The 26,626-nt window shown below is 41.7% G+C and overlaps 1 protein-coding gene across 1 annotated transcript in view; it reads right to left on the reverse strand.

Moving 5' to 3' along the window:
- The window catches only part of sotv (exostosin glycosyltransferase sotv), a 574,706-nt gene that overhangs the window by 257,388 nt on the left and 290,692 nt on the right, over window positions 1-26,626 (reverse strand). The window contains exon 7 of the mRNA XM_068392356.1: window positions 15,457-15,579. Coding sequence (XP_068248457.1) covers window positions 15,457-15,579 — 123 coding nt within the window. The remainder of the gene's footprint in view (window positions 1-15,456; window positions 15,580-26,626) is intronic.

Consider the following 26,626-nt stretch of genomic DNA (forward strand, 5'->3'; position numbering starts at 1 on the left):
AATACCCTTGGGCAGAGGTGTCAAAACACTCTGTTCATCAACAGTCTTCTTGAGGGACAAGATAGTAAAAATGTCCAACTGAAATTTACTGGAATCTGGTTTCTCATTATTAAATTGAGAATAAGGTATCCCCAGAAAATATAGTATTTTCCTGACTTAAACCTTCGTTTGAAAATGTGATGACAATCTTAGGAGATATTAAGTCCCTCCCGCTCATAACTCAATAAGAGGAGGGGGCCTGTGTTCTCCTAGGAGAGAGGTCTGTCCTCTAGAAACTTTGGTAATGAAGGCGTCAATACATTGTAGTTCTTCTGGGAAGGACAGTTCTAGTCATTAAATTTATAAAGATCTTTGTTAAAAATAACCCCTATCCCATTACTGAAATTCAAATGGGTATCTCAAGCAAGGGCCTCCTTCAAGATCCAGAATTAGATCTAAATTTTCAAGACAGATACGGGATCTATTTCTTAAAATTATCAGACAGTCTGTATTCAAGGCAAAGCAGTCTTGGAAAATCTCCAAACTCTGGGGTAACCCCAAGTATAAGGGTTCTATTTAAACTAAATAGTCTTCGTTCTGTTGACTAAACTCTTTCCAAGGAAGAGGGCCATTAAATTTCTTTTGTGAGATGTCAAGCAAACTTACTGCGACTCAGTATAAGAATGATTGCTTACAGAAACTCTTTATTCGGTCTGGCGGTCCTAGGATTTATCGTGAGAAGTTCCAGTATCAAGTACCGTTTCTTATACATAAGAATTTCTGGTGTCCACCCGACTCCCTTGGATCTCCTGGCCTTATGCTACGTAGTCAAGAGAGAAGGACATAAACCACCATCGTAGTACAGTATTAGTAAAAACGGTGGCTAACAAATTATATGAAAAAATTAAATGATTCATGAGAAGAAATCATTTATGGCCAAGATTTTCTTGTTACGAGGTATGGAGGACATAGCTTTCATAGCCATACCTGGTTCCAACTAATAGATAGTGATGATTGTTCTCTACTCGGTGATGAGTTAATTCTGCTAGAGGGGGCATCTGGTTTAGGCCTACTCATAAACCTCCACTGCCAGGCCGCCTGATAGGAGTACATGCATATCTTTTCGCTCTAAAAGTCCTTTTTCAAGAAGTTACTTCTCCTTTATCTTTACAGGAGAAGCTTTCTAGACACTCTTAGATTCTGAGGAAGTAATTCAAAGAGGAAGTACCGAAGTCCTGTTTAACTGATGGACGGGAAAGACAGGAGGTCAAACTTTTGACTTCAAAATTGAACTTTATTCTTAATTGTTATGTCCCCCTAGGATTAATAGGAAGCAAAAGGTTCCTCTGACAGGGGAGGGGTTCTGTTTACTCATAGTACTCTGACACTTAGCACCACTTGTACTGAGGATACAATTGTATCTAGAGGATACATCACTACTCAGAACAAGTAATTATTTTCCCAGAGAAATCAAGCTCTGCCACCCAAAATATCTGCCCAGAGAAGTCGATTTGTCACAAATAATAACATAATATTGAAACCATCAGGGTCATACCGATGACCTCTTCTCCTGCCTTCGCTTGAGAATAGACATAGTGTCAGCACCAACAGGTGTCCAGAGGCTATTGGCGTCTCATACATGACGACTAGGTCCTTTTTCTGTCTCCGACTTTGTCGTTGCAGGCAAGTGGGGGCGGAGGCTGCAGCCAGGAGACCGTTGTACTCTCATTTTGAAGAGGGGACCCATACCCAGGACCCCCCAGGCAAGATGGCACCAACCCCATGATGCCCACAGATGACGCCTTCATAGCCTACTACGCCTTTGATCAGTTTGAAGAGAGCCCCGATTAAGGGCTAACGTCCTTCCCGTTTGTTCCCAGGGCATGAAAGCTAAGCCATTTATACTTGTAGTTTTAATTATAACGTAACGTAACTTATACTTGGTCTCCGGGCTGTAGTCTCGGCCCGAACATAGATGTGTATTGAATATTTGTAAGAGCACTCATTTAGAGTCAGTTAAAAGAATTGATTTGTGAAGACTATTTTTACGCTACCACTAATAATTGACTTAAGGAAATTATTTCAAGTGCTCACTGACTGGACAATGATTTTTTGTCGAATATATTTAAAGTTGAAAGAACAGAATCGCATCTGTTTTATCCCATTTCCTGAATCATATTTATGAAAATAATTTGCCCGTGATTTGGGACACGAGTCCTGCCATCCAAAATGTCTAGTTTTGAGAAAGATCATTCCTTCTTAATAAAAAAAAAAGGGCTAGGACTCTGTTTGTGGTCAGTGTTTTGACAGTCACCGAATGGGGCTGGCTCCACTCCAGATTCTTGGGAATAAAAGGGCCCATATTTCAAAACACTAATACCTTTGTCACCATCTTGTAACTGGTCAGGGGTAAAGGTTTGAAAAAAGTAGTCGTCTCAAAAGGTAGTATCTTAGAGATCTTCCTAGAGGTAAACCTGGCATAGGGTCAAGATTTAACACCCAACTAGAGGCTTTGGGCTAACAATCAGCATAAATATCTACATAATCAATGTTTTTCATGCAAACTAAATATAAGAGTTGGGAGGGATCCAAAAGAATTCTCACTTCCCACAGGTTTGTCAACCAATATTACAATGCTCAGGGAACTGGAGGCTCAAACCTTGTTCCTTCCCTGTCCCCAGTCAGAATTAGGATACTCCTGCAAACGGGGCGGTCTAAAATGTGGGATTATTGTATCAGATTACTGTACAATCTTCACCAGAATTGATAGTGAAGATGTAATCTATGCTAACAGACAAATACATCTCTGGCATGTCAGCGGTAAAGGTGGTAGCTTTGAGGACCTACCGGCATTGAGTTTTCTGATCCTGAGACTTGTGTATTGACAAAGTCTAACATGTCTCTAGTCTGGTTTGAAAATGCCACATTGAATTTATGTCTGGGGCTTTAAGACTGTGGGACGATAGTCAATAGCGTACTGTCTATTAGCAGTTTGCGCAAGAGGTGGCTCATCCACTTCATCCAAACGAAGGATGGGGCTCATAATCATAATAAAGTATGAGGCTTCTAAGCCTGGCATCAGGACCTAAAGGGGGGACACATCATTAGACCTAGTACTCGCGGGCGCATAGAGCTTCTCAGAAGAGTCATTAATTATGATAAGGTCATAAAGGGATTTTGACAAAGGAAAAATCTATTTCTGGGGAGATACCTGTGACGCCCGGTGAAAAGGGTCCTTCTTTACACTTTTCTGATATAAATACTTCCAAATATACCAGAGAAAGTTAAGAGTATGAAATGCAGAGGTTACTACCCTCGCATGAGCACCCAGTGGGCGTCGTGTATAAAGTATAAAACAGGGGCGTGTGAAAACCACTATTCACAGGCTGTCTTCCATTCAGATAATTCCTTCATCAAAGGGAAGGGCCGTAACAGAGGCCCTAGCTACCTTACCTGAGCCACTCTACCGACGCCCGACACTAGCGACATCTGAACTACATCCTTCTGCAAGAACAGATGGCTTGGAAAGGAAAGGGTGGGGTAAAGTAAGGGAAGGGTTTCACCGGGCGTCACAGGTATCTCCCCAGAAATAGATTTTTCCTTTGTCAAAATCCCTTTTCTGGGTCGACCTGTGACGCCCGGTGAAAATGTACCAGAGAATGCCTTCCAAGCCCAATAAATACTATAAAATAATAAGGAGAGAGTCAAACACCATGTACCAAAAAAACAAAATACTATATTAAGGAAAGTAAAATATATAATACTACAAATTAGCCATACAGGAATTCAGAAATATGGAATAACAATAAAAGGTAATGCAAGGGAAGCATCCCGAGAATCAAATCACAAAACGAAATCAATCCTTACATGACTAAAGAAATGGTAACATGATATAATATAAGGTAAGGTTAAACACACTAAAAGGTAATAACCAGGGTAACGAAGCAATGGTAACATAATTCTAGGGCTAAATGAACCACCCAGGAGAGCGGCGACGTGGCGAGAGTGGCAGGTAGGAGGGAGAAGGAGAGAGATGGATGAAAAGGAAGAGCAAAGAGATTATTGGGGGGGAGATAAGACTCCCAGCTGCAACCGTGGGGAATTTAAGGGCCTGTAGGTTCTTTAAATAGTGGCGTTTGAAAACCATAGGAGATTTCCAACCCGTATACTTCTTAAGGTCATCAAAATCCATGTTTTGAAAGTAATTGATGGAGGTTGCTACCGACCGGATATCATGAGCATGGGGAAATGATTCCGGGTTAGCTTGCTTAATAAAGTAAAGGATTTGTTGCCTGATGCCTTGAATGGAAATAGTGCCTCCTTGTTCTCTGATAAACAAGGGGCCAGACGAGCGGGTGGCGGTTCTAGCTAAAAAGGCCCTGAGTGTAGTGACTGGACACAGAGAAGTATCTTGGAGAAGAGGGATAATCTTCCAAGGGGACCACCTATTTTGTGGGTCCTCGTTTTTAGCTAGGAAAGCTCTGTCTGGAGAAAGTAGTACTTCACCTGACGGGAGGAAATCTATATTTTCAGGATTACGTGAGAGAGCTGCTAATTCTAAGATTCTAGCACCTGAGGCCAAGGCCGTTAGGAATAAGGTCTTCCTACGAAGAGTGATGTAGGAGCAGGATTCGTTATCCGTGTCTGAAGCGAGTTTTAGTACGTCGTTCAGAGACCAAGAGACCTTTTGTGGACGAACCGAAGGTCTGAGCCTAGCGCATGCCTTCGGAATAGATGAGAAATAGGAATCTGCCAGGTCAATATTGAAACCCACGAGGAAGATATTTTTCAGAGCTGACTTAATCGTGGTTATAGTGCTAGCTGCTGGGCCCTTGTCAAATAGAGACTTAAAGAATGAGATGGCCAGATTAGAGGTCATACGAGAATGTTCTGAATTCTTTAGGAAATCTGCTAGTTTCTTAACGGCCGAATCATACTGTCTAATTGTAGAGTCCCTTTTGTCTGATTCTATGAAGAGGACATTTTCCGGGTCAATGTTTGCATCCCTGTGGGCTGCAAACTTCATGAAATCCACAAAGTTAGGGTTTTCGCTATCCTTGAGGAATCTGACACAGTCTGAGTTTGGACTATTTGGGTCAGCTTGGAGAATGGGATCCGGAAGGGGCGGAGTTTCAACTCGAGGAGGAGAGGAAACCAACTGCTCTTTGGCCAGTGAGGTGCTACTAAAGCCACTGCCCCTTTGAAGGAGCGCAGTTTGTGTAAGACCTTCATCAGAAGATTCACCGGAGGGAATAGGTAAATCTTCTTCCAATGGTTCCAATCTAGGGTTAATGCGTCCATAGCATATGCCTGAGGGTCCAGGTTTGGGGTCACATAACAAGGAAGTTTGTGGTTTAGTTGTGTCGCGAATAGATCTATCTGGAGACCGGGAACCAGCCTGGAAATCCACCGGAAAGAATTCATGTCTAGAGACCATTCTGACTCCAGTGGTTCCGTCCTGGATAGTGAGTCCGCTATCACCTTCTGGACTCCTGCTAGGTGAGTTGCCGATAGGAACCAGTTCTTTTCTACTGCCAAGGCGAAAATCGTGACCAGGACTTGATTTAGGTTGGGAGATTATGGTTGTTGCTTTTAACAGTAAATGAGTTCTTACCCTTCCTCAGACATCCTTCCTTCCCCTTATGTCATTTATATTATGATTGGAAAAGAAGGTGGAGAAGGGATGGGAGGAGTCCAGCTCACTCCCGTTAAAGAACATTTGCCTCTAGCACCTAAGTATGAGGTGGGAGAATAAAAGTTTCTCAGAGTTTGGTTTATAAGGCGAAAGATAGTTATCAAAATTCTGCCAAATAGAACGTCTATGGCATGGGCTACATTTACATCGTCTAGCGAAAGTTACTTCATCTGTGTCAGATAGGGGAGTGACTCGTAGAAAGGGGGGAATTTTCCTCGCCCCTTATTTGTTTTCTGCACCTGCAAGGGATGATCTACCTGAAATAAAATGACATTTTGTAGAATGCAGGATTTTAGCATTATGAACACTAGGCCAGGAACTAGTGCATAGCTGATCATATTGATTAATAGGTTTGCCATAATCATGAGAAAAAAAGGTTGCTATCAATGCAAGTTAAGGCTTTATCATTCTATGTCCTAGCCAGTTTATAATTTCTGGGGGGGACATTAAAGTAATGGGGTGAAGCACCATCACCCCCTCAGGGGTGTGCTGATCATAAACTAGCTTGTAGAGACATACCAAGCTTTAACATTACTAAGTTGTGGAGGAATACCATCAACTATCAAAATGTCAGCCCGTTTTGTGACGTCATGATATTTTGGAGTGACAACCCATTTAGGCCTGTTGGCCTGCCCATGATGTGAAGGAGTTAACTCCTGCATTGTGATGGTAGTGCCGCGTACGGTGACGTCATCACACATAGATACAGCGGCACATTCAGACTTGCTATTTTGAACTTTCAGTCTGGCTGACTTGATAAGCTAAAATTCTGGATAAAGCAGGATTTGTTATACGCAACTTTACAGTGTTACTAGGCTTATAAGGAGCCATAGAGCAGCTTAGTGTTGCCAAGTCTTAGGGGGTGGACACATCCGCAGCAGTCCGAATACCCTCATGATAAAGAGATGATATGTCATCAAAATTCTGATGGGTCCTAAGAATTATGAGATCTCCGAGGACCACTGGGCGTACGAGGCAAGCCTTGCTTGTTGTCTTGAGCTGGAGACTGGTAATAAGGGTCTTTCAATAAGGCTACTTCAGTATGGGTGGAGGGAGGTTGGAAGGTTGTACAGTGAACCCTCGTTTATCGCGGTAGATAGGTTCCAGACGCGGCCGCGATAGGTGAAATTCCGCGAAGTAGTGACATCATATTTACCTATTTATTTAACATGTATATTCGGACTTTTAAAACCTTCCCTTGTACGTAGTACTGTTAACAAACCACCCTTTAATGTACAGAACACTTAATGCATGTACTACAGCACCCTAAACTAAAACAGGCACAAATATTAAAGGCGATTTTATATCATGCGTTTCCTAAACACCTAAAAAGCACGATGAAAAATGGCAACCAATGTTTTGTTTACGTTCATCTCTGATCATAATGAAGAAACAAACTCATTTAGTGTACACATATATGTATAGGTTAGTTTTTGCATCGATTATATTGATTATACAGTAAGTTGATTTTTTTATTACCAATGTTTTAGTTTACGTATTTTTCTTAGGACTTCCAAATGAAATGTTTTTCTTTATGACGCCGCCTGAAACGACGGCGTCATAAAGTACTGTACGCTCAGTAAACAACCACGCTCAGAACAAAGAAGGCATTTAACGCGCATGATGAAAGTAATAAATAATGATACAGTACAGTATTTACAGTAAAAGCATTTACAAAAGATGTTACCTTACAAATATAATTTACCGTATCTATATAAAATCATACAGTACTGTACAGTACATATTGTACGTAGCAAAGCAGGAAAACAATTTACGAGAGAGAGAGAGAGAGAGAGAGAGAGAGAGAGAGAGAGAGAGAGAGAGAGAGAGAGAGAGAGATTGTTTTACGTACGTACAGTAAATGTAAATTTTAAACAAAAAAAATCAATTTACGAGAGAGAGAGAGAGAGAGAGAGAGAGAGAGAGAGAGAGAGAGAGAGAGAGAGAGAGAGAGAGAGAGAGAGAGAGAGAGAGAGATTGTTTTACGTACGTAAATGTAAATTTTAAACAAAAAAAATATGATAGGTTACAACATGTAGACTTTTAAAACCTTCCCTTTAACTTAATGCATACAGTACGTACAGTACTAAACTATAAAACAGGCACAAATACAGTTTTAGAATGTGAGAATATTAAAGTAAAAAATAAAGATTGTTACTGTACTCACCACGAAAGAAGTTGAAGAAAAACTTGAATGATGATGGCGATGAATTTGCTGCACAGTAGAAATGATGATGATGAAGCTGATGATGTGTTCTACTGTGCAGCCAGGTAGTATTTTACGTCTCTTCAGACGGAGGTGTCTTTTCCTGGGACACCTCTTCAACTTCTTCCTGGGAAACTTCTTCAATTTCTTCCGAAGGCGTACTAGCAGGAGGAACTGGCTCTTTTTTGCGAGGCTGGAAGAACATTGTGATCGGAAGTTGTTGCCGCTGCTTCTTTTTTCGATCTAAGAGCATCTTGTAGGGAGTCATTATGTCATCAACCTTGTTGCAGAATTGCATCGAGCGAACCATATCCTCGTCCCACTCTTGCAACATTTCTTTCAACTCCTTCGCATGGTTGCAGGCCTTGGCAAGCCGTTCTAATGTTAAGCCCGTTTCTTCGACATTTTCTTGGGTCTCTTCCTGGGTTTCACTCTCTTCTTCGCTTGCCGATTTCGTCAGGTCTTCGAGGTCTGCGTCAGTTAGGGGCTGGGAATGGCAGTCCAACAACTCGTCGACATCTTCAGTCGTCATGTCGCCAAACCCGTCACCTCCAATTATGGCAGCCAAATGCACAGATTTGCGTATTGCAGAGTGTTGGATTTCAGCAGGTGTAAATCCCTCGTCGTCGTAAACAATCTGGGGCCACAACTTCTTCCAGCTCGCATTCACAGTTGCAGGTTTCATCTCTTGAAGTGCCTTCTGAATATTCTGCAGGCACGTGGCTATGGTGTACTGCCGCCAGTACGCCTTCAAGTTAGAATCTTCATCCTCATCATCTTGGGCAGCATCCACACACGCAACGAGGTCCGCCAAGGTGTTCTTCGTGTAGAGGGCCTTGAACGCCCTGATAGCCCCCTGGTCCATCGGTTGAATTAATGACGTGGTGTTGGGTGGCAGGAACTCAACCTGAATGCCCTCATGCGACAGGTCAGTTGCGTGTCCACCAGCGTTATCCATAAGGAGAAGGATCTTGAATGGCAAGCCCTTCTCTAAGAGATATTTGCTGACTTGCGGGATAAAACACTGATGGAACCAGTTGGAGGTCAGCATCTTCGTAATCCATGCTTTTTTATTATGCATCCAGTACACGGGAAGGAGATTCTTATTTTTATTTTTCAAAGCGCGAGGATTTCTCGACTTATAAATAAGCCCCGGCTTTAGCAAAAATCCAGCAGCATTGCCACACATCACGAGGGTAATGCGATCCTTGAATGCTTTAAAGCCAGAGGCTTTGGCTTCCTCTTTGAACAGGAAAGTTCGCGACGGCATTCTCTTCCAAAACAAGCCGGTCTCATCCATATTAAAGACTTGTTCCGGCTTGTATCCACCTTCGCCATAATATTCTTGAATGTCTGGTTCGCGTAAGTTTCAGCAGCGGCAGTGTCAGCCGAAGCAGCCTCGCCATGCAGGGAAACGCTTTTCAGAGCGAAGCGTTTCTGAAACTTCGCGAACCATCCTTTGCTGGCGGAAAAACGTTTCTGAGGCTGGGAATCAGTGGATGTCCCTGGTTGAGGATCATCTGCATCATCATCTTCTTCAGCATGGTTGCCGTCGTCGTCTTGAGGTTCCTTTGCAGCAAAATTCTGATACAAGCTCAAAGCCTTTGTTCGGATGGTGTTCGTATCCAAGGCTATGTTCTTCTTCCGGCAGTCGGCAATCCACACAGCTAAAGCACCTTCCATGCGTACGATCGTTTTATTACGCGTTGTAACGACTCGCTTCGCTGATCTGCTAAAGGTGATTGCAGCCGTCTTTCTAATGTTCGCCTCGTCCTTCTTGATATAGCGAACAGTAGATTCGTTGATCCCAAAATGGCGCGCAGCGGACGCGTAACTTCTACCATCTTTTAACATATCGAGAAGCGTAACCTTCTCAGCTATCGTCATCATCCTTCGGTGGCGTTTAGGCTCACTACCAGCCTTAGTAGAAGCAGAACGCTTGGGAGCCATTGTACAGTAGGATTTGACAAAAAGTTCAACTTAAAAAGGTCGCACACAGCACAGATTCACAAACTTAAGAACGTCTACTCAGCGATACGCGGGAACAGAGAGTGGACGATCCAGCCCCGCGAGAACTTAGATGCTGGAAGCTGGAGATGATGGCAAAACACCAATCACAGGCTAGATAACAAAACTTGAGTTCTGATTCGTCATCTATCAGCGCTTGAACCAATCACAACCCGTCTTACAGTATATGATGCGTAGATTACCAACTCATACAAGATACCCCGCGCATACCGTACATACGTATTAATAATAATAATAATAAATTATGATAATAATACAGTACAGTACTGTAATAATAATAATAATAATGATAATAATAATAACAATCATAATTTTATTAACAACAACAATAATAATAACAATATTTAATAGCTTTACGTATGCTACAGTATTTTATTCTTTTGTAGGATGTGTGTGTGTGTGTGTGTGTGTGTGTCTCTCTCTCTCTCTCTCTCTCTCTCTCTCTCTCTCTCTCTCTCTCTCTCTCTCTCTCTCTCTCGTACGCTTATTCGAAATGTGATTTTGCAGTACTACATACGTATACTGTACATACAAAAGAATCATGGAAAAGATGCACATCCATTACATTTGTAGTATAGTAGCCATCAGCAGCCTTACACCATTCTAATATGGTATGACTGCATCTGATTTGCGTTTCATGTTCGATTTAATTTTACTACGTACTGTATACAGTACTGTATTATCGTATGATCACATTCTCTTTTTGTGTTTTATTTCTTTCTGTGCTGAATTATATATCATATGTAATGCAATGAACAATCAGTAAGAGCAGATATTACTAATTACAGTATTAATGGAATTACAGGTAACGAAATATCGTATTTGGTTGTCTTCAGATTTCGCGGTATTTTCGAATTTTCCGGAAAATCCGCGATATGTATATATATATGGGTTACGGAAAAAACCCGCGAAGTGGTGAATCCGCGATGGTCGAACCGCGAAGTAGCGAGGGTTCACTGTACTCTAAGGTTCCGACGGGAATGCAGAGATGCTTTCACAGTTCTAATTGGAGATACTTCTGAGAGGAAAAAGATCTTTATCTGTATAATCTGACATACTGTATATGGATTTCCACTCAACACACTCATAAGAGGGGGAGGAAGATCAAGACAAAACAGATAATCACGAGCTGATTTAAAGTTCATAATGTCCTGTGCGTTAAGAAATTTCATCATGCGCAGAGATGGCAGCGCATGCAGTGACATCATTATGCGCAGTAAAGGCGACAAGTACAGCTTCGTCTGGCTAAATGATGAGCCTGGCTGAATTATGAAAACAGGTAGCGTCTGCTTTTGTACTACTCGATTTCCCAACACTAATAGGCTTGGAAGAAGAGGAAATATTAAAAGAAATGCGTGGATACGGTAAGCTTAGGGGTGTGGACGCAGCTGAAGAGGTCCAACCACCCTTATTATGATAATCAAGAGTTCTTAAGACTGTAGAAGAAACCTAAGCTTAGGACCCCTATAAATATGATGCAAACCTAGTTCATGAGAACGATGTTGAATAAAAAAAAATCTTGTTCAAACAAGGTTGCTTCATGACTATGGGGGTAAAGCTGTCTCAACTCTGAGTCCCCCCAACGGGAATGTGAGTGTACTTTCAAAGCTTGAACTAGATATGTTTCCAAGACCAGAAAAGTTCTCTGAACAAACATGTTTTCTCTTCGTAATCACGGTTAATTACCGAGACCTGGCTCAAGGCAAGAATCTTTTACAAGTGCCGACTCGAGGTTTCGCTGTGTATAGTTGATACTATTCAGATTACTATGGGTGTCGTCTATTGTAATTAAAGTTTTAGGGAATTCACGGCACAAAATACTAAAGGGAGGTTTCCGTGGCAGAGAAGGAAATTCATCTCTAACTCCTGTTGGGAGTGAAATTCGTCTCTAACCCCTGTTGGGAGTAGCAGAGAATAAAATTCTTGTTAAGTTTCTATGACGAGAATAATATTTCTCCCCATGGGAGGATGTACTCTCTCTACAATAGTTACATGGTGCTTCCATGATACATCTCTTATCTAAGCAAGAGGTACAAAAAGCAAAAAGGATGTGGATGTATGTCTGCCCAGTTCACGAGAACAACACAATGGTCACTATCCCGTACAGGGTAAGAACATAAAATCCGTATTTACTAGATATAGAGCACTCACTCGTAACTCATAGATAATGAATAGTAATGCAAGTGACCGTAAATAAAGAAAAGACACGTAAGTAACATGCACTAAATGCTAAAAGGGTAAGCAAGTTGAATCGAGAGGCTCGATCGTAGAGAGGAAGCGAGAGCACAACCTCTTCACTTCACGACCAGCAGTGTTGTGAGGAGGTGATGTGAGCAAAAGTCCTCCTGCTTCATGCGCACAAACTATGGTTGCCCAGTAACGAAGCACGGTGCAATCAAACCAATTTTTGATTGGCCAGTCGTGGAAAACATGACTAGCAGTTACCCATATAAATGACTCGGAAGATTTATCTGTGTAGGAATAAAATGCAAATTTAAGGAACAATTGTGTTAAAGCACAAAAATGTATTTCAGGGAGAGTAACAGACATTATATATATCATGATAAGGTGCACTAAAAATTGAGGAATAAGAAAGTCGGTGGTGGCTCATAGCTACAATTAGTCGGGGTGTTGCACCAGAAAATTTCTAGCCTGCATTGTGTAAAAGGGAATAAAAAATTTATTCGGACTCTTAATAGAATCCTAAAACAACAAAATCAAACATTTTTTACTTATTACTGTTTAACCTAATTTGTTACTGTTCAAGCTTGATCCTTCACTTAAACATGAAATCTATTCTTCTCATTTTTATTTTCATGAAAAGATCAATAACTTTCTCCTTTAACTCTGGAAGACAACTGAGGAAATTTTTCTCCATTGAAAGCACTTTAAGTGCATTTAGTCTTTCAAAATTAGTAGTACTTCTTAAAAAAGATTTTATTGTTTTAAGTGTTGAAAAGTAACATTCTGCCTCTGATGCAGTCATGAGAATTGTTAAGAGAACCAAAATAATTAATCAAATAGAATAGCTTGAAGTAGGATAATAAGCTAATTCTACTCTTTATCATTCATGAATACTGTATAGTAAGCAGTTTTCTAGTGCAACACACGTGGAGTATAAAAAAAATAACTACACTTCACCAACACGTTAAGGTCAGCAGTTTCTGCACAGCATGCCCAGCGTGCAGCTTCCTTTGTGCAGATGTGCACAAAAACCAAACACTGTGCAGCTGGAACTGTGAAGTGCACAGTCACATACAAAGATTTTTGTATTTTTCCCGTGAACTGAAGGATAACTACTGGCATTGTGCTTAAGGATTATATATTGTACAAGTATAAAGAAAGAATTGAAAAATAATTACAGTGAAAGATGGAAATGGGAGGTTGTTAAAAGGAGAGTAGGCAAGGAAAAGATGGGCGGAATATTTTGAAAGTTTACTGAATATTGAGGATAATAGGGAGGCAGATATAATTGCTGTTGCAGGTGTTGAGGTGCCAGTGATGGGAGATGAGAATGAGAGAGAGATTACAATAGATGAAGTGAGGAGAGCACTAGATGAAACGAGAGTAGGAAAAGCGTCTGGTATGGATGGTGTGAGAGCTGAGATGTTGAAGGAAGGGGGTGTGACTGTACTTGAATGGTTGGTGAGATTGTTTAATATGTGTTTTGTGTTGTCAATGGTACCAGTAGATTGGGTTTGTGCATGTATTGTACCACTATATAAGGGTAAGGGAGATGTGCATGAGTGTTGTAATTCAAGAGGTATTAGTTTGTTAAGCATAGTTGGAAAAGTGTATGGTAGAGTAATGATTAATAGGATCAAGGATAAAACAGAGAATGCAATCTTAGAAATACAGGGTGGTTTTAGAAGAGGTAGGAGTTGTATGAATCAGATTTTTACAGTAAGGCAGATATGCGAGAAATATTTAGCAAAAGATAAGGAGGTGTATGTTGCGTTTATGGATCTGGAGAAAGCGTATGATAGAGTTGATAGGGAAGCAATGTGGAATGTGATGAGGTTATATGGAGTTGGTAGAAAGTTGTTGAAAGCAGTGAAAAGTTTCTACAAAGGTAGTAAAGCATGTGTTAGGATAGGAAATGAAGTGAGTGATTGGTTTCCGGTGAGAGTGGGGCTGAGACAGGGATGTGTGATGTCACCGTGGTTGTTTAACTTGTATGTTGATGGAGTGGTAAGAGAGGTGGATGCTCGAGTGCTTGGACGAGGATTAAAACTGGTATATGAGAATGATCAGGAATGGGAGGTAAATCAGTTGTTGTTTGCGGATGATACTGTACTGGTTGCAGACACAGAGAAGCTTGGCCGATTAGTGACAGAATTTGGAAGTGTGTGTGAGAGAAGGAAGTTGAGAGTTAATGTGGGTAAGAGTAAGGTTATGAGATGTACGAGAAGGGAAGGTGGTGCAAGGTTGAATGTCATGTTGAATGGAGAGTTACTTGAGGAAGTGGATCAGTTTAAGTACTTGGGGTCTGTTGTTGCACCAAATGGTGGAGTGGAAGCAGATGTAAGTCAGAGAGTGAATGAAGGTTGCAAAGTGTTGGGGGCAGTTAAGGGAGTAGTAAAAAATAGAGGGTTGGGCATGAATGTAAAAGAGTTCTATATGAGAAAGTGATTGTACCAACTGTGATGTATGGATCAGAGTTGTGGGGAATGAAAGTGACGGAGAGACAGAAATTGAATGTGTTTGAGATGAAGTGTCTAAGGAGTATGGCTGGTGTATCTCAAGTAGATAGGGTTAGGAACGAAGTGGTGAGAGTGAGAACGGGTGTAAGAAATGAGTTAGCAGCTAGAGTGGATATGAATGTGTTGAGGTGGTTTGGCCATGTTGAGAGAATGGAAAATGGCTGTCTGCTAAAGAAAGTGATGAATGCAAGAGGAAGGCCAAGGTTTGGTTGGATGGATGGAGTGAAGAAAGCTCTATAGATGTGAGAGAGGGAAGAGAGCGTGCTAGAAATAGGAATGAATGGCGAGCGATTGTGACGCAGTTCCGGTAGGCCCTGCTGCTGCCTCCGATGCCTTAGATGACCGGGTAGGTAGCAGCAGTAGGGGATTCAGCATTATGAAGCTTCATCTGTGGTGGATAATGTGGGAGGGTGGGCTGTGGCACCCTAGCAGTACCAGCTGAACTCGGTTGAGTCCCTTATTAGGCTGGAGGAACGTAGAGAGTAGAGGTCCCCTTTTTTGTTTTGTTTCATTTGTTGATGTCGGCTACCCCCCAAAATTGGGGGAAGTGCCTTGGTATAAGTATGTATGTATATTTGAATGTTATCCCTAGTATCATGTGAAAATAGGGAGTGCTGCAGTTCCACTGTGCCTGTACACAAGAATCATATGAGGGGTTGGGCATGCTCAATGGGAAACTTACAACCTTGAAGGTATGAATATGTGGGGATGGGACACAGCTGCATAGAGTTTGTTCCACATTTGTCACTACTGTCCTCGCTTGAATAATATCAAACCTCAAATTAACATACCAAAATAGTATTTCTAATATATCCAAAAGCAAACAAAAAGTTTTTTTTTTTTACCTCAGAAAATGGTAAAACATATGAGTCTGCAACAATTATGGGAATGCAACCAGCTCGCATTGCATCATACAAAACTGGCTGACCAAAGCGTCCTCCTCGGATGACCAGACAAAATTTGGCTTCCTGGAAATATAAAAACACATGACGACATACCAAAGGTTTCAAAGATCCTAGGGACATGTAAATTAAATATAAATAAAATTCTGTAACGGTAAATTCTAAAATTTAAAGCTAATACCAAAAATTTTCTTCCACCATTTTCGGACAGTACAGTCAGCCCACCTTATTCCCAGGGTTTAGGTAAAAGAGACACAAGCGAAGATAAAAAAATCCCGCAAATACCTGGTGCCCTTGGGCGAGTCAACTCATAGCCCCCAAAACACAGACAATTGCCTAGGCACAGTTGACTTCACAACATTGTTTTCATGTGGCTTCTATCAGATTTGATATTGTAGTTCATACTACTTTCCAGGGGTAACTGTACATCATTAACACAACTTCAGTGCAAATTAAGACAACTCATTAAATGAAAGTCATTGCCAACCACCCTATATATACAACAAAACAATTGTTTGTATCTAACAACACTTGCTGATACTGTAGAGTAAAAGATTCACTAATTACTGATGGTTGAAAAGCACTCAAAATTGAAAACAAAGTACAAAAACGCTTATTTCTTTTTCAAAATTACAATTTTTTTAGGATGCGATAATGCTGTGTGCTCAAACTAGTTGGCCAGGTGACAAAATCAAATACTGTGAATACGCTATTAGTAGTTTTTCAATGAACATATGAATATTTATCCTACTAAAAGTAAAAAAAAAAAATAGGTGGCAGGACATTTGCATCCTGGACATTTGAGTTCTGGACATTTGTATCCTGGACAATTGCATCCCTGGACAATTGTGTCCCTGGACATTTTCGTCCCTGGACATTTACATACCTAAAAAGCATTTTTTTTACGAAAAACTGTTTTAGAGCTCAGAATGCTTTTGTAGAAGTTTCCAGATGTAACAATAAGTTCATGTCTATTTCATTTATATCAGTCTATTTTTAAGAAAATATGTGACCTAGAACTAAGACAACGGTATATAGAATATAAGGTATTTAATTTGAAGATTAAATGTTTATCCGCATTAGCTTTTCTTCCTTTAATTGGCGTTATTGAAGGATTTATTGAATTGTCTGATGACTGTGAATTATCCCCAGAATATATCACTTATTTTGAAATGACATTCATCGGCCAAGCAAGAGGCCGAAGAGGGATAAAGATGGAACTAACTTTTTTATCGAGTCTTAGAATGTTCAAGAAAGGGTTATAAAACAGTTAACGAGATCTAATATCAGCTTAGAGGGATTGCACAATGAATTGCAATATTCTTTATCATGCCATCATCTTTCTATTTGGAGACTGATCGATACACTGAAAAAGGAGGAAGCTATTGCCTTTAAGAAAAAAGAAGTTACTTTCTATGAGGAGCTCTAGCAAGTCAAAATATAAAACAGCAACCAAGAGAACCATGTCATAAATGGATAAGTATGCTCCGGAAAACAAAATAGATTTCCTGAAGGAAATCGCCCACAACATTCATAGATTTTGATATAATTATGAACCTAAATGTATTTCAAATCTTGAATTTTTCATAATAGTGTACTTTAAATATGCAGTGATTTTTAAAGAAAAGTAAACTTGTAAATTCTAAACTCTTTTGTTATTCCTTATCTAGACATAAATTGTTACCCATGCTTTTTTTTTTAGCTTTAATAATTTTTTTTACATATTGTATAAGGTTTGATAAATAACTATTCAAAAAAAGTACTTCCATAAATGTCCAGGGATGCACATGTCCAAAGACGCAATTATCCGGGATGCAAATGTCCAAAGACGCAATTATCCGGGACGCAAATGTCCAGGATGCAAATGTTCGGGACGCAATAGTTGAGGACGCAAATATACTAGAAAAAAAAAATAATACTAAAAAAAATGACTGTAAAATATCACAAAGTTCTATCAGTAAAATCTGTGATGCATGATGCAATCTTTAGTCTTCTAAACAGCAATATCTCAGAGCATAATGCAATCCTAAGTCACTACGCTTTATGAATTACAGTACGTTCATTGAATGCGAAGTGTACGCTACACATACAGCAGTGTGCATGAACTGTAATCTACGAGCCCTATACAGTAGTGTACATGAACGGTAATCTACAAGCCCCTCTAGAGAAGTGGTTATTATCCTTATTTCCTTTCCTCAACATTTCCCCAATATTTTGTGGATTAATTCTATTTAATACAGATTTCGTATAGACAAATTTACTTCATTAAACCTGGATAATCTTCCCTCGTTGTCATCTTTAGATACACCCAATCTTTGTGGCATCCTCCCCTGAAAGCTTACATTGATTTGTTGTTTTATAAAGAAATTTTTTCCTCTTTATTTCCTAACGGAAAAAATTATAACTTTTTTTAGTTTAAACATAATATAACCTAAGAACATGAAATATCCCCACACTGCTTTTCATTCTTTTTCTATTTGTAAAAAAATTACTGTGGTCATAAATAAAAAAAAAAGGTTGACAGTTTTAATTTATTTACAAGCTAACTGAAATGGTTGCTGGAAAAGGGATACTTACAAATCAAAATTAAACACATTTCATATCATCCTGTGATGCTGATTCTAAATCCTTCTTTGAAATAAGTGAAAATTTTTCCCTTAATAAATAAGGAGGTTAACAATTATTGTAAATTATACATAAATTCTAATTTCCTTATTTTTCTTTATTGAAATAACAATCCTTCTAAAAGAAAATTATTCAAGCATAAGATAATTACAAAATAATAATACAATTTCAAGATCTTTACTTTTTCATAGGACAGAGAGAGAGAGAGAGAGAGAGAGAGAGAGAGAGAGAGAGAGAGAGAGAGAGAGAGAGAGAGAGAGAGAGAGAGAGAGAGAGAGAGAGAGAGTCTTCTCATATAACTGTAATGCGAATTTATAGTTTTTATCAGCATTTCATATTTCATATCAAATATTACTTAAACATTATGCATTAAACTTTATAAACCTCTTTTAATCATGTCTATTAATAGAATTTATATACAAAGGTTTTATCAATGAATAGTTTACATGTGATAGTTATAAAGCTGTCATGTATATTTTTTTTCATTTCATTACAGCATTGTGCAGGGAGGGAAACAGCGTGAAGGCTGAGGGCAAAAAAGCTGGTTTAAAAACATTGAACTGCATACAGCATTATTACCCGCTAGTACGGAAAACTTTATTCAAAGATTATAGGATCTATGAAACACAAATAACCAAAAACCAGAAAGACAGAACCCCTAAATACCAAGGGCTGACTTGACAGCGAACTAAAATCTATGATTCTTTGAAATATTATAAAACGATTAATTTCTTCATAAAAACCATTAAAATTATTATAATAATGTACAAAATATTTCATGCATAAGATAAAATCCCAAACCTATCAGTCCTTTGTAGAAAAGAATACTGTAAAGGCAACTGTAGCTATAGGATAGTTACACAGGTCAATACCCACTTTACAATGAGCCCAGCAAGGAAAAACATGATATTTATAAAGTAATTTGTATTTTTCATAGCCATACAAACTTGAGTCCTTTAATTAAGGAGATCACTTCGGCGCAAGCTGGAACTGATCGTTATAATTGGATAACAAGCAGTTATCCAACTGGTGAAAAGGGGGGTTGAGGAGGGAAGTTGGCTTAAAGGAATCAGGTTTGTATGACTAGGCAAAATAAATATTACTTTGAAAATTTGTCATTTGTTCCTACTGAACATACAAACCCTCGTCCTTTAATTATGGAGACTCACTACTTGGTGGGTTGGAAATCCCCTGCTAAACAAACTGGAAGATTCAATTTCTTACCTAAACTCAGCCTACTAGCTTTGGCTTCTGCCAAGCGAGTCAGTGAACTTTCTAGTGTCTCATAAGACATCGTCCACTCAAATGGATGGGGAGAGGTAACATTCGGCTTCGTCCCTGAGTTTGTAGCCAAGACTCAGTATCAGGGAGTGGCGGATTCCTGATTCGACTCCTTCCAGATTTTGAGTCTCCGTTCTGTAACTGATGACCATGATCATCTCTTGCTCTGCCCAATGAGGAGTTTGAGGCTCTACCTCAAGAGAACAGCCGGAACTGGAGGAACTCTTAAAGGGCCAGAAAGACAGCCTTTATCTCTAAGAGATTTTTGTGGAGGTACTCTTCTGACTCTGACCAGAGGCTTGAGGTCATATGATGCAGTACGTAGGCCCCCCACCCTTTTTTTTTTGAAGCATCTAAGAACAGCATCAAATCTGGTGGAAAGGACGAGAAGATCCACTCCCTTTCGAAGATTCTCATCTGACCCCCACCACCCGAGGTCCGTCTGTTCTGCTGATCCCATGGGAATCGGGATGTCCGGAGAGTCAAAGGCCTCATTCCACCAGGTCTTGAGTCGCCACTGGAGAGATCGAACTCTGAGGCAACCATTGGGAACTAACCGGGCCAGAGATGAAAGGTGCCCGAGAAGAAGTAGCCCCGTCTGGGCTGGAAGTTCTTCTCGTCTGAGAAACGGTCTAGCGACCTTTCTCAGCCTCATTATCCTGTCATCTGATGGAAAGGCTTTGTGGAGATCGGTGTCTAATATCATGCCAAGGTATACCAGTCTCTGCGGAGGAAGCAAGAAGGACTTATCGAGGTTTATCATGATCCCCAGATCTTAGCAAAACCTCAGAAGTTTGTCTCCGTCTTGAAGAAGGGTTGACACCGAGTCAGCTAGGATTAGCCAGTCGTCCAGATAACAGAGGAGACGGATGCCAATCCTGTGTGCCCAAGATGACATTAGGGTGAACACTCTGGTGAAGACTTAGAGGTGCTGTGGGAAGACCGAAGCACAGCACCTTGAACTGGTATTTCCTGTTGTCTAGGCTGAATCTCAAGTACAGTACTTCCTTGAAGACGGATGGATTGGAATCTGGAAGTAAGCGTCCTTTAGGTTCAGTGTGCACATGAAGTCCCGTGGTCTTACCACTTGTCTGACTGTGCCTACTGTCTCCATGCTGAACGGAGTTTGCTTGACAAACTTGTTCAGATCTGAAAGTTCGATGACGGGTCTCCAGTCTCCAGACGCCTTTTTCACAAGAAAGAGTTGACTGAAGACGCCTAGGGACTCGTCGAGGACCTCCTGCAGAGCGCCCTTCTTCAACAGGGTCTGGACTTCTGCCCGGAGGGCTAGTCCTTTTGCTGATCCCATTGCAAAGGAGTCTATTGACACTGGATTCCTGATCAGTTGAGGGAGAGATGTTGTGAACAGAACAAGATACCCTGAACGAATACCGGAGATACTCCAAGGTTCGGCCCCGAGATGCTTCCACCTGTCCCAGCAACTTTGTATGCATCCCACCACTGGTGGACAAGTGCAGGGGGGGGGCTTTCCTAGTGTTTGTTTTCCTCCCCTGGAGGACTTTAGTGCCTTTCCCGACTTTGGTCGAAAAGGGCTTTTTAGACACCACTGTCTTTGCTGCTGTCTTGTTCGTCGTGGCTTGTAGGGCTTGGATGTCAAAGCCCTATGGAGGAGGGAGTCCTAGTGGAACTTCCTCCATCTCTCAGCAGCATGTTCCATGTCCTTGGCTCAAAAATAGAGGATCCCTCTAGAGAGGAGTTCCTGAACCTTGTGATCTCGGCATTCGGGACCTGCTGATGGAGTCTCTCAGACACAGCATCCTGACATTTCAGGATAGTGTTTGCTCATAAGTTCAAGACTTGATGGGTGAGAAACTCGATGGTGCGAGTGCCTGAGAGAAGGAAAGTTTCCATAGCTTTCCTGGTGCATTCCTTGGAGAAATCCTCGGTTCGTGCCAGGATTCCCAGGGTCCCCAACATAAGATCAAGCCACGAAGTAGACTGCATGGCATACTTTAAGACCTCCTGGTTGAGGATCTCAGTTGCCAAGAACGAGACCTGATGGCTGGAGAGCCTCTCTAGAGAGACTCCTTTGGTGAGCTCTTCCAGAGAGTGATGGAGAGGAAGAGCTGGACAAGGCTCGTTCAAGATATCGAACTATCTCCTCTGCTGGACGCAAGGTGGTGGGAGAAGCTTGGTGGTAGAGCTGGATCGTTGGGTGGAGGAGAGCTCGGAGAGCTGTTGGGCAATCTTAGCCCGGGCACCCTTTAGCCCTTGAGACCGGGACAAGGCTGCACTAGTCTTAGTCTTTGAAGGCTTCTGAGTGCCAAAGACACAAGACTGCGACTTTGCCCTCTCGTGGGGGTTATCTCAATGTCGGTAAACCTGTTGAGTACCCTAATAAGAGTAAGGTCTTGTCAGAATGCATGTTCTGACTCTTTTTGCTCCCCCTCTGAAGTGGGACTAGCAGCAAAGTCTCTTTCTTCCACCAAAGAGAGCTCCTCTTTGGGTGTTTTGCGGGCATCCCTGGAGTGACTAGTGGTTCCTGCAGGCCTAGAGGTCCTTGAAGAGGACTTTGGAAGAGTCTTTGAGTCCTTCAATTCCTTCAAAGGAAGGAGGAAGGACTCAGGCATCGAAGGCCGGATGGGATTGTCCCTACTGACTTCCGTTGGTGGTAGAGAACTCTCCGTGCGAGGGGAAACTTCCTGTGAAGGTGGAAGGAAGGAAGTCCATCCCTTGTGCGACTCCCTCAGCAGAGATGAGGTAGGAGAGTGTCCAGCAGGAGAGACAGGAAGGACAGGCTTCAAAGGCCTAACAGGAGTTAGTTTCCCCCTAGGGGATGTAACCGCGTCTGAGACTCCTCTTTTCCTCTTCAGTGGAAAAGAAGCCAAGGTTCCTCGCAGTAGGTCTGCTAGTGCCGTTGGATAGGAGGTCTCTGAAGAGCAAGATAACACGGCAGGCACGAAGGCTTGCACCACTGCTTTGACCATGGCACAGAACCAATGCTGCTTGCTGACTGATGCACTGTTTGAAAGACCGAAGGTTCCCTGCGAAGAGTCTTTACCGATGTTTGCGGTGGCGGGTCGGCTTTCGAAGTTGGAATCTTCAGGATCCTGAGCCCTTCTGTGGAGCCTCCTTTCACTTTCCCCGGCGGTAACGTTGTAATGCGTTTGGGAGGAGGGGAATGGGGCGATGGTGACATGTCAAAATCTCTAATGTGATATTCCTATTGCCTGTGAGATCATCTTGAAGCCGGGGGAACCTGCTATAGGACTTGGAGCAAGTGCGCAGGAGAGCACTGATGCGTTGGCGAGTGCTTGCCCGCAGGAGAGTGATGGCTCGCAGTAAGGCGATGCACGGGAGATCACTGGTGCACAGGTAAACGTAGGTGCACAGGTGAGCGATGGCGCGGAGGTGAGCGGTGGCGTGGAGGTGAGCGCTGGCGCGGAGGTGAGCGCTGGCACGCAGGTGAGCACAGGCGTGCATAGGTGAGCACAGGTGAGCAAAGGCGCGCAGGTGAGCGCTGGCGAGCTGGAGAGCACTGAAGCGCAGGAGAGCGCTGGCACACAGGAGAGCACTGACACGCAGGAGAGTACTGGCACGCAGGAGGGTGCATGCGCTTAGGAGAGCGCTGGTGTGCAGGACAGCACTTGGGTGCTGGAGAGTATGACGCTCAGGAGAATGTAGCTGCGCATGAGAGCACTGACGTGTAGGAGAGCGCAGCTGCACAGGGAAGTGCTGACAAGCTGGAGAGTGCTGGTGAGCTGGCAAACGCTGGTCTCTGGAGTGACGAGAATGAGCTAGAAAGCGCTGGCGATCAGGAGATCGCTGGGGCATTGGAAGGCGCTGAAGAGCAGGTGAACGCTGATGCAAGGAAGAGTGGGGAAGTGCTGGAGAGCACTTTCGCGTTAGAGAGCACTGACGCACTGGAGAGAACTTATGCGTTAGAGAGCACTGACGCGTTAGAGAGCACTGACGCGCTAGAGAGCGCTGACAGTCTGGGAAGCGTTAGAGTGCTGGAGAGCGTTGACGAGATGCTGGTGAGCACTGGTGCACTGAAGGGCGCTGGCATGCTGGAGAGCGTTGGCGAGCAGCCGAACGCTTCGGCGGTGCATTAAGACGAGGCAGGCGAGAAACAGGCAACAGGAACGGAGAAGGCAGGTCAGCAGGTCGGCGTAAAGGAAGGTCTGGAACAAGGATATGCCCTTTGGAAGGGCGAACATCCTGCGACGGGGATCGCGAACAACCCACAGAAGAGTCCAGGGCCGAAGTCCAAGGACTAGCAGCAGCGTCGTCAGGAGAAGGTCCAGGAACGGGTGAAGGTCGAGGGCCGGAAGATGACTGAAGATGAGGCTCCTCTGCAGGGGACGGCTGCGAAGACGAGGCTGAAGAGCCAAAGAGGTGCCTTTTCACTGATGGTGATAGGCCACCTCTAAAGTGAAGTGGAAGGTGAGCTCTACGAGATCGAAGATGCCCTCTAGGGGCCGGGAGATCAGCAAGCTGACCTTTAGAAGCAACAGTCCTTCGCAGAAGTGTCTCTATGAGTGAACTCCTCCTCCTAGGAGAAACACTCGCAGGAGAGACAGATGAAGGACTTAGTTTCCCCCCCCCACCCCCCCGAAGGATGAACAGGAACGGAGGAAACACAGTCAGAAGCAATAGCTGGAGAGGTGCAGGGACGTTGGCAGAGGCCACAGAAGACGCCTCAGACACCACAACGTCGACCCACGACAGAGAATCCAACTCCGAAGTCGACGAAGGCTGCACACTAGCAGCAGGAATGATGAATTGCAGTCATGAGTCCTTGAAGGGAGGACCAGGAAGCCCCAAGGACAACCACACCTGTAAAAAGGGAGACAGAGTCAAGGGAGACAGAGTCAAGGCCTCACCTGGGGTGAGAGGTGGGGCCACTTTGCTAAGGGAAGCAACACCATCTCTTGAGGACAGAGGTTTACCATAAATTAAAAGGTCTACGTTACTACTCGACTGTCTCTCGGAAGAGATCGAATGAGTATGAGCTTCGGAGGAAGGTCAGGAAGTGGAAGAAGAGACCTTGGGTTTTCCCCTTTCGAAGAAACCTTCGAAGGAGAAATATCCCGCTTCGACTTCTTCTTCTTCTGTCGCCCATACCTTTCCCACTGGGAGCCAGACCACTCCCGACACTCACTACACCTATTATCACTATCACACCATTGACCTCTGAATCAGGACAAAGGATGTGGCGATCGGTGTCCAAGGCTGACATGAGGCTTCCGCAGGGCCGTCCTTCAAGTCCAGGGCAAGTACGCATGGTCGGCAGAAGTAAACACACACACTAATCAAAGAGAAAGCACAAAAAGAAGCAATTAATGGCAGTCCAAAATAGGCGAGGATGAATGGCAACAACCGTTCACCATCCGAGCCAAAAGCAAAGTGAGCTAAATAACAGGTGTGTGAGTGGGAGCGGTAGCAAGCTACCAACCCCCTATCCCCTCTAACTAGTGCAATGGGTAGTTAACCCTTGCTAAAATTTTAATGGCTCCTCCTTTCAGCTTCACTAAAAGTAATAACCCCTAATAAATAGCATAGGTTTATATTCCAGTTACAGAACAAATATTTTATTCCTTTATTCTTTTATATAAACTTTTTAACTCATTAATTCTGTTAATCTTACTTGTTTTAACTTTTTTTTTTAGCAAACATATGCACAGCACCAAGTTATGAACAGCTTTTAAATTGTTTCAGCAGGAAGAAGGCCAACCACTGCTTATGCACCTAAGTGAAGAAAGGTATAATTTATGATGAAATGGAAAGCTTACTATTTATTTGAAATTAATAACAGATGCAAGAATGAGTTCCTATGAGCCAAATGCTAGATAATTCAAGAGAAAACAAGTCTTTGTTTGAGGACTTATGTGAAAAACATTATAGTAAAAAGGGCATTTCATTTGTCATGTATTTGTCATGTATGGTTTCCCCGGTTCAAGAAGAGCTTTAGTTTGTGCAATATTAAAATTCAGAGAGAAGATACTGTTTCTACTGATAGTGTTGCTGCCAAGAAATTTCCTGAATCTCTAAGACAAAATCATCAACGAAAAACAAATTCCTTAATTCCACCTTGGTATCCCTTAGTAACAAACATGAGATGGAGTGGGTACAATAGGATTTTGAACCATTGATCAAGGTTCACAAACAACCCGTGATCAATAAAGAATTGTTGGAGTTAGAGAGGCAACAGAAAATTGAAGAAATTTTCTCTAATCCAAAACAGAGGAACTTAAAGCTAAAAGAAATGCAGCGAGGTTTTTATGATCTATCAGAGTGTCTCTCAGGATTTGATTCCCATGATCCTTCACCCAAGATTTTGCTACAAATAACTTATGGTGTTGGAGATTTATTCCTGCCTCATAGGATAATTTTCAATGCTGGTTGAAACTGAGAGAGAAATACAAATATGATGTATGTGTTTAAATCTTTAAGACTGTAAGAGGTATTATACTAGAGTGGCTGTATAATTTTGAGACTGTAAACTCCATTACTATACAGGCTAATAACCTGTCCGAAAGGAGAGTTTGTACCGATATGAGATCTAGAGAGATGTCAGTGAGGGGTTCCAATTTTGGGAATAGTGTACTTATTTCTTTGAGAGAAACTCCCTCGCTACCTTCTTTTAAGTACAAATTAAAAAAACATCTTTCAAGTGATATTTGATTTTTATATTTCTATCAATACTTTTAAAGCTCTAATAATGGATAAAGTTTTTAGCCTGACATTATTATGGTTCTCTATGCCTTTAAAGCTTTTATAATATATTTAGTTTTTGTTATGACTTTTTCAATATGGTTCTTTATGCTCTTAATGTTTTAGACGCATATATTTTCATCAGTACTTTTAAAACTAATATATTTTGTTTTTATCCTGACTCTTGAAAGAATCTTGATTACGAATTTTTAATGTTTTGAGTACATATATTTTTATCAATACTTTTAAAACTTTTATATGATGTTTAGTTTTTCTGTGTACTTTTAAATGTATCCTGATTAGAGGTTTTCATTTTTTCATGTTTTGACTACACATATTTTAACTATATGTATATGCTGTACAGTCAAAATTTCTGAGGATTATGTATCTAAAGTATTTTAGGCATCTCACTATTCACCTGATTCACTTTTAAGTATCCTCTTATTTGATGCTTTTTACTATTTTAATATAGATAATACCCAATACAGTATATTAATTGGAAATAAAGAATGATGATCATCATCATCAT

This window comes from Palaemon carinicauda, chromosome 18, assembly GCF_036898095.1.
Source record: "Palaemon carinicauda isolate YSFRI2023 chromosome 18, ASM3689809v2, whole genome shotgun sequence".
Taxonomy (NCBI): domain Eukaryota; kingdom Metazoa; phylum Arthropoda; class Malacostraca; order Decapoda; family Palaemonidae; genus Palaemon; species Palaemon carinicauda.